This window comes from Bolinopsis microptera, chromosome 8, assembly GCF_026151205.1.
Source record: "Bolinopsis microptera isolate Bmic1 chromosome 8, MBARI_Bmic_1.0, whole genome shotgun sequence".
Taxonomy (NCBI): domain Eukaryota; kingdom Metazoa; phylum Ctenophora; class Tentaculata; order Lobata; family Bolinopsidae; genus Bolinopsis; species Bolinopsis microptera.
Window position 1 is genome coordinate 713,924 of NC_087079.1, and position 8,866 is coordinate 722,789.

Here is an 8,866-nt window from a genome sequence, read left to right on the forward strand (position 1 = left end):
AGCTTATATTGAATATAATAAAATAAGCCATCACGGATCGGGAAATTGAGCGGCCGTCCACAAAAGAAAAGCGGCCGCATTTCTTGTTATTATTTATATGTTTCCTCCTAATAATAAATTACTTGGAATGAGAAATAACAGCGGTCTAGTTATTCCGTCTTATTTATTAACATGTATGGCGTGTAAAATAATTAATTTATAGATTGAAATAGTTTCAATATCAATAAATCATCTCACAGCTTTATAGAAATTGTAAACTTCTACGCAGCTGTACCCGCTCGCTTACATTGAGCTCCGATCCTGTGTGGAATTGGCGGGAAATCCTCATGGTGGACATTGTATCATATAAAACACATACGCATTACGTAACATATAAGAATGACAAATGTAGAGCCGTGTTTAAATCCCCTGAAATTAAATATAAAATGCTAGTACTTACTTACTAACAGTCTCGATAGCAGCCTGTAGCTGCTCCTTCCCAAACAACATCCAGCCAGCTTTATAGTACAACACTACAACAGTAACACGTGTTGGTCAGAGTGTCGTTACTATGGTTACAGGTCCTGGCTTTATACTACAACACGTGTTGATCAGAGTGTTGTCCTGAATTCCAAACAAAACTAAACTGCCTAGCCTAGTGAGTCTATTGTATGTTACTATGGTAACTAGTGTCTACCCTAACGTTACACGTATCTCCAGCAAATACAACTAACACACAGTTAATAAACTCAGTTTTGTAGCTGTGAGTAGCAGTTGTAAGACAAGTACGGTTTAGCTACTTACACAGTGAAACTGGCAATGTCCATAATTGATTTCCATAATTAATTTCCATAATTAATGTCCATAATTAATTTCCATAATTATCCGTAACTTTGCACTTTATCATATAATCATGTTGTATGTAACGCTGTATGTAACGCTGTATGTAACGCTGTATGTAACGCTGTAATCTGTATTAACCATTGTGATCAACAGTTATGTATTGACAGTAGAAAGATGCCCTTACTCTTCAACAGTGGTGTAACCAGTGGTAACAGTGGTAACAGTGGTAACCGGTGGTAACCAGTGGTAACGGTGGTAACCAGTGGTAACGGTGGTAACGGTGGTAACCAGTGGTAACGGTGGTAACGGTGGTAACCAGTGGTAACGGTGGTAACGGTGGTAACAGAGGTAACGGTGGTAACGTTGGTAACGGTGGTAACCAGTGGTAACGTTGGTGACGGTGGTAACCAGTGGTAACGGTGGTGACGGTGGTAACGGTGGTAACCAGTGGTAACGGTGGTAACCAGTGGTAACGGTGGTAACGGTGGTAACCAGTGGTAACGGTGGTAACCAGTGGTAACGGTGGTAACGGTGGTAACCAGTGGTAACGGTGGTAACGGTGGTAACCAGTGGTAACGGTGGTAACGGTGGTAACCAGTGGTAACGGTGGTAACCAGTGGTAACGGTGGTAACGGTGGTAACAGTGGTAACGGTGGTAACGTTGGTAACGGTGGTAACCAGTGGTAACGTTGGTGACGGTGGTAACCAGTGGTAACGGTGGTAACGGTGGTAACCAGTGGTAACGGTGGTAACCAGTGGTAACGGTGGTAACGGTGGTAACCAGTGGTAACGGTGGTAACGGTGGTAACGTTGCCTGTTGCTCCTTAAGCTCGGAGTCGTGAATAGCTTACAGACTGCGATCTCCAGATTACATACCACATGGAATATACAGGGTATGTAATGGAATGTAACTCTCGATAAATAACAATAACGGTATAAGGTGCAAAATCTCTTTTAGAATACCACAAACAATTCCACACGAAGAAGGGGGTGTGTCCCAATTAAAGACCAGTCTTACACCAGTAGCAACTGGAAGAAGAATACTTACAAGGTAACTGGCATGGTAGTTGATGTGAACCTTGCAACATTCCCACGGTAACCATGGTAACAGTGCCGCATGCAACTGAAGAACCACACGGAATTGCAGCTCACGGAACTACTGTAGAAATGTTCCGCTCTTGTGAGTTCTAATATTACAGTATCTGTCTATTTAGTAGCCAGTATCGCCATGTTCACCCACCACCATACCATAAAAACGCCTAATACAGCACATACAGGGTGAGTTGAAAATAGTGTGTGGAATTTATTTTATACAACAAATAATGGTGATGTTTCTGAAAGCAAAGGGAAAATACTAATTTCAGGTAATAGAAATTGCTCGACGTTTCAATGTCACTACATCATGTTCATGCTCTTAAAAGATTTTTATCAATTTTTAAACAAACACTGGTAATTTCAAGTGTACCTTCATGTTCCTTTCTGATGCTGACGTTTTAAAATCCAATAACTGACTATTGTTTCGAATGTACATCTTAATTTCCAATAAAGTCTCCAAATTCCACCCCCACAGAGGTCACCACACAGAATCCAGTCAGATGTTTAATCTTTACACCTACTTGAAAAATAGCGTAACATCTAAACACCACCTTTACAACGAATCCGGATTTCGAATTGAAGAATGTTGAGTAAAATGACGAAGCATTCCACAAATTGTAAGCGAACTTACCTTAACACTACAATATCATTAGTAGTCTTACTATTAGTAGTCTTACTACTTTACTATTAGTAGTCTTACTATTAGTATTATTACTTTATTAGTAGTTTTATGCATGTGAGGGGCGCTACTACCGTTTCTATGAGGTTTACACATGTTCTAATACTAATACTACTAGTATCACTGTTATTAGTCTATATTAACACACGTGAAGAGAGACGTTGTTATATAACTGGGGTGTGGTGTTTTAAATAACTCCTTTATAATGTAGAGTATTGAGTTTAGTGTTACCATGGTAACTACACTCTAGTGTCTACTGTCTACACTCTGCTACTACAGGTACTACTCGACTCTAGTGTCTACTGTCTACACTCTGGCACTAGAGGTACTAGAGGTACTACAGGTACTAGAGGTACTAGAGGTACTAGAGGTACTAGAGGTACTAGAGGTACTACAGGTACTACAGGTACTACAGGTACTACAGGTACTACAGGTACTACAGGTACTACAGGTACTACAGGTACTACAGGTACTACAGGTACTACAGGTACTACAGGTACTACAGGTACTACAGGTACTACAGGTACTACAGGTACTACAGGTACTACAGGTACTACAGGTACTACAGGTACTACTCTAGTGTCTACTGTCTACACTCTGCTACTAGAGGCAGTTTTGAGTGGAACCTCTGTGAGGCATATCAGCTGTTAAAATTGTTTAATAATCTATATAATATAAAGAGAGAAATTAATATCTATATGTTTCTGATTGTCCCGTGTATGCGAGACAAAGGGGAAATGCTCTTCTGGGGGGGGGGGGGGGGGTCTGGGGGACTCTTCTCAGGTAAAGGTATTCGTCCCATTTTATACAATTTACAACATCTAATCATGCTTACTGGTGCTCAGGAGGGCTTTATCTTCAAAAAGTCTATTGTTCTCAAAGTGATATGATGGCATCTCAGGAATTTTTGTTGAAATTATGTAAGACTACTGTCCCCACATTCTCCAAGGACAGGTAAGAAAAAATAGCTGTGGCCAATAAATCTACGGTGTAAATTAGTTGTTAAGCTCCCTACTAAACACTACTAACAAAGAGGGAAGATTAAAGAAATAATCTATAATATATTGAAGATTTGCCAATGAGGATGTGCGTCGTTGAACTACTCGAGCGAGGAACTACATAGTTTCTAAGATAATCAATTCAAATCCATGGATAATTTCCTCAATAAGTCGTCACTAATGACATGATCACTGAGCGAACCATTAAATCATAATATGACTATGGGAATAAATTATAAAAAGTAGCACAATAAGAAAAGAAAAAAAAACTCATGTTAAATGAAATTTGGAATTGAAATAACAAAGAAGGAATATGATGTGAAGTGTGTTTGAGTCCACCATCATGTTTGTTGCAGTAACGTGGCCAGATTTTTATGTAGCTTATAAAAAAAGAGATGTTTTTCGAGAAAATGAAAAATGAGAAAAGGATCGCTCACTCTGCTACCTATACAATATCAGAAACATTACAAAGAAAAGTTAACTGGAACTGAGAGAATTGATATTCAAGAGAGTACTGTCTATTGTAAGTTGACAAGTTCTGTTGGTATTTCAGGAATTTGTGAGATCATTGTTTGTAAAATATGTTTTGAGCTGAACAAGTATATTTGTGTAAGACTGCTGTCCCTCAATTCCTTGAAGTCTCTTCTGATCTACAATTTAACAGATAGAAACAATAGCGGTTGCCACTAACCAATGAATTAACAGTTTTTATGTTCACTCATGGTTCAGCATATTAAACAAAGGAGGGCACACATTCAATAACAAAACCCCTTGCTTTGCTCGACTGAATTCCATCACTCTTGCTGCCCATAAAATCCCTATTCCCTCCCAAAATTCGGTAGTCGATTATACAATCAGTTATAAAACAAAATCCACTCAAATTGATAGAATCAGCTATTATCCAGAAATCAATCAAGGCATCTTTTAAATTTTAAATAGATCAATATTATACCTGGTTTATAAGTTCACATTTAATTTAAAGTAAATTAAAATCTAATTACTATTAGTTACTATAAATTAAAATATGATTATAATATTACAATACAGTAAAATATATTATAAAGGAGTATAAACTCACTTGCTAGAGTTGCCAGGGGTAGAGGGACGCTCCGCAGGGACCATAGAACGTCATGTCACATACCTACCCTGTTAAATAAAACACTTAATTATTCGCAGTGATAAGAATATATCGTTAAGATTTGCGGACTTAGGACTCCAAAACGCAGGAACTTGCGTTGTAAGCATTGAATTTGTAACGTGTGGACAAAGAAGAGTTGAAAGGCTTTAGGAATTTCAATCACAATTCCACATTCCACCAGCCCCTCGTCCTTCTCCAATAAATAAGGTAATGATACAATGACAGAAGTGCCACGGTGAATAGACCAACTCCTTTTTGTTATTTATGTTGAATATAAAGGGAGAAAGACTACAAAGTGGTCACAAACGCAGTGTGATATGACAAGTGTGATATGACAAGTGTGATATGACAAGTTATGATATGGCAAGTGTGATATGACAAGTTATGATATGACAAGTTATGATATGACAAGTTGTGATATGACAAGTGTGATATGACAAGTGTGATATGACAAGTTATGATATGACAAGTGTGACATGACAAGTGTGATATGACAAGTGTGATATGACAAGTGTGACATGACAAGTGTGACATGACAAGTGTGATATGACAAGTGTGATATGACAAGTTATGATATGACAAGTTATGATATGACAAGTTATGATATGACAAGTTATGATATGACAAGTTATGATATGACAAGTTATGATATGACAAGTGTGACATGACAAGTTATGATATGACAAGTGTGACATGACAAGTGTGATATGACAAGTGTGATATGACAAGTGTGATATGACAAGTTATGATATGACAAGTTATGATATGACAAGTGTGATATGACAAGTTATGATATGACAAGTTATGATATGACAAGTTATGATATGACAAGTGTGATATGACAAGTTATGATTGTCATTATGGTGTAATCTAAGATAACAGTGAATTCACAAACTATGTGCAAATGTGGTTGCAGATGATGAAACTATGGTCACTAACGTTCCCACTTGCCCTTTTGGAGTGTTACAATTATTATACCAAGGATTCTGAACAACACAACGGTGATGAAGAAGAGAGAGTGATTCGAGCGGAAATATTTAACAAGTTCTTGTAAACCAAAACCAATAAATTTTCCAAACACAGTACTACCCTTAATTCACAAACACGGCCTAAATAGCATCCTAGCTCCTTCATAAATTCTCTGAATGTCACACCATTCCAAGATCGTACGACACAAAACGTAAGACTTTCTGTAACGCATCCAACTACAGTGTGTCTCCCCCCCCCCCACCACTCAATCAGCACTTTGGGCTCAATCAGCACTCCGGCAGCTGTAGCAGAAAAATTTAACGATTACTTCTCAAACATCGCTCCAAAAATTAAGTCTGAAATTAGTAGTAGGACCACTTTTGATCCTGGTGGAACCCAGAGCACACTTCGCAACGCCACTCCAAGTAGTATTTACTTAAAGCCAGTTACTGCCACTGAAATTGAGGACGTCATAAACCTGCTTAAGAATAAAGCCACACTAGACACTAAAATTGAACCTCTAAAAATCGCTAACAGTTGTCCCAGTTTTACTAGTGTACTAGCCCACGTTGTCAACAGTTCTTTTGAACAGGGGATCTTTCCACAGGCTTTGAAAGAAGCGAAGGTGGTCCCAATTCACAAAGGTGGATCTAAATCTGACATAAAAAATTACAGACCAATATCTCTTCTTGCTTCATTCTCTAAAGTATTTGAAAAGCTAATGCATAACCGAGTTTTAAGTTTTTTAGATAAATACAGCATACTATGTGAAAACCAATACGGTTTTCGCCCGGGTAGGTCTTGTGAACATGCTCTTCTCAACGCAAAAGACACCATTCTTAATTCAATGTCTAAAAAGCAGGTAACTTTACTTCTTTTAATCGACTTCAGCAAAGCTTTCGACCTTGTGGATCATTCCATACTCTTGCGCAAGCTGGACCATTACGGCATAAGAGGTCAAGCCTTAAACTGGTTCAAGTCATATCTCACTAACAGGAAACAGTTTGTATCAATTGGCTCGTCAAAATCTTCAACCAACCAAATTTTATACGGCGTGCCTCAAGGGTCAATATTAGGACCTTTACTCTTTATAATCTACATAAACGACCTGCCTCAAATATCAGATATAGCCAATTTCATTATGTACGCAGATGATGCCAACATCTTCCTGATAGGAGAAAATCTTAATGAAGTTTACGATAAACTAATAACTCTTAGCGATGCTTTAGTTAAGTGGGTAGATAATAATGGTTTAGCTCTCAACCTTAAGAAAACAAATTATATGATCTTCTCTCGACAAAGGAATCTTAATTATCGTGATGTGACAATTTCTGGTGTCACAATTGAGAGAAAAACAGAAGCCTGTTTTTTAGGAGTTATAATAGATGATAAACTAAACTGGTCCTATCATATCTCTGCCATGAAAATGAAAATGTCCAGATACATAGGAGTCATGTACAAACTTAAAAAATATCTGCCTCTCGAAGCACGTCTTCAAATTTATCAAAGTTTTGTGCAGTCACACCTTAATTATTGCAGCCTTGTATGGGGTTTTGCTGCTAAGTCTCATATTGAATCACTTTTTGTAAAACAGAAAATGGGCCTTCGTGCAGTATTACCTGGTTTCGTCAATTACTGGTACAAGGACGGTATCCCCCCAGCAAGTACTAAGTCTGGCTTTTATTTACATAAAATATTGACAGTACACAGTATCATTGTAAAGAACGCACTCATTTTAATGCATAAATTGAAAAACTTTCCTAATCTAGTACCATTGTCTCTCAAGAAAACAATTCCCAAAAGCGCACCATTATTTAATACTAACACGGATTCTATTCTCACTACACAATGGTCAGAAAATTATGGTCAACACCCCTACAACAACTCAGTATTTTTTAAAGGTCCATTATTAGCAATAAACCGATATAATGTTGCAGCAACTTCCCCGCCTAGTCTATTTAACCTGAACATTTACAAAACTTGTATAAAAACTATGCTCATCGATCAGCAAAATGAAAACATCGAAGACGAATGGCCTAATTTCATGTTATTTTGTATAACAGGACTAAGAAAATCAAAGCGTAACATAAACCAAAATGCCGATAATAACCTTGTCTCTACATCTTAGATTATATGCACACACTTATGCATCACTCAATAAACGTCGCATATCTCATCATTTACACTGCCAACATTGGACATTCTTTTTTATCGCCGCGTATTTCAAATCAAGTTACAAATTCTACAAATTTTGAAGTGCTCAGTCTTGTTTTACTGTTTTTAATCTTTACCTATTAACCATTAGAAAATTAAACTTTAAGTTATAAACCTTCATTGCATACTTTACCGGTAGAGTCTAAATTGAATAGTTTGAGATTTCCTTAACATTTTGTATTTATGCATGTGCCCCACGGGGATGATTTTCTTATTACCATTGATATTATATATATTTTTTGAGTAAACATTGGCTGGTACCACGGGCCAGTCCCCAACAAAACAAAAACCACCACATACTGCAACCGTTAATGCAAACGCCGCATTACAGGTCACACCGGAGTCAAGGTGTGTGAAAAGTAACGGTTATCTTTAAAGAGTTTAGACTTTATTAACTGAATCTACAGCAGATCTACAGCAGATCTACAGCAGATCTACAGCAGATCTACAGCAGCTCTACAGCAGATCTACAGCAGATCTACAGCAGATCTACAGTACATCTACAGTGTACAGAAACAACAACAGCTTATTAAACGCAGCACTAGACTACACGAACAAATTAAACAAAAGAAGACGAGACAGAGAGGACAGTGTCTCATGCGAAATTTTTTAAACAGAATCTGAAACTAGACGAGAAACAGAGACGGAAACAGACGAGAAACAGAGACAGTGTTCATAGAAGAGAGAAACAGAGACAGTTTTCATAGAAGAGAGAAACAGAGACAGTTTTCAGAGAAGAGAGAAATAGAGACAGTATTCGGAGAAGTGAGAAATAGAGACAGTATTCGGAGAAGAGAAAAATAGAGACAGTATTCGGAGAAGAGAAAAAGTTCCCGCGCTTTATCAGTTAATAACAGTGGAGGTGTTTATCAGTTTATTGGACTGACGATCCCGAGAAAATAGATTAGTAAGAGCAATGTTTTGTGCGCTCATTAGCTTAGTAAAGATGTG

General features: G+C 37.6%; 1 protein-coding gene across 1 annotated transcript in view; it reads right to left on the reverse strand.

Moving 5' to 3' along the window:
• Nucleotides 1-4,742, reverse strand: part of LOC134820068 (RUN domain-containing protein 1-like) — a 30,216-nt gene extending 25,474 nt beyond the window's left edge. Inside the window, exon 1 of the mRNA XM_063830293.1 lies at nucleotides 4,673-4,742. Coding sequence (XP_063686363.1) covers nucleotides 4,673-4,716 — 44 coding nt within the window. The 5' untranslated portion in view covers nucleotides 4,717-4,742. The remainder of the gene's footprint in view (nucleotides 1-4,672) is intronic.
• Between the last annotated feature and the right edge of the window lie 4,124 nt (nucleotides 4,743-8,866).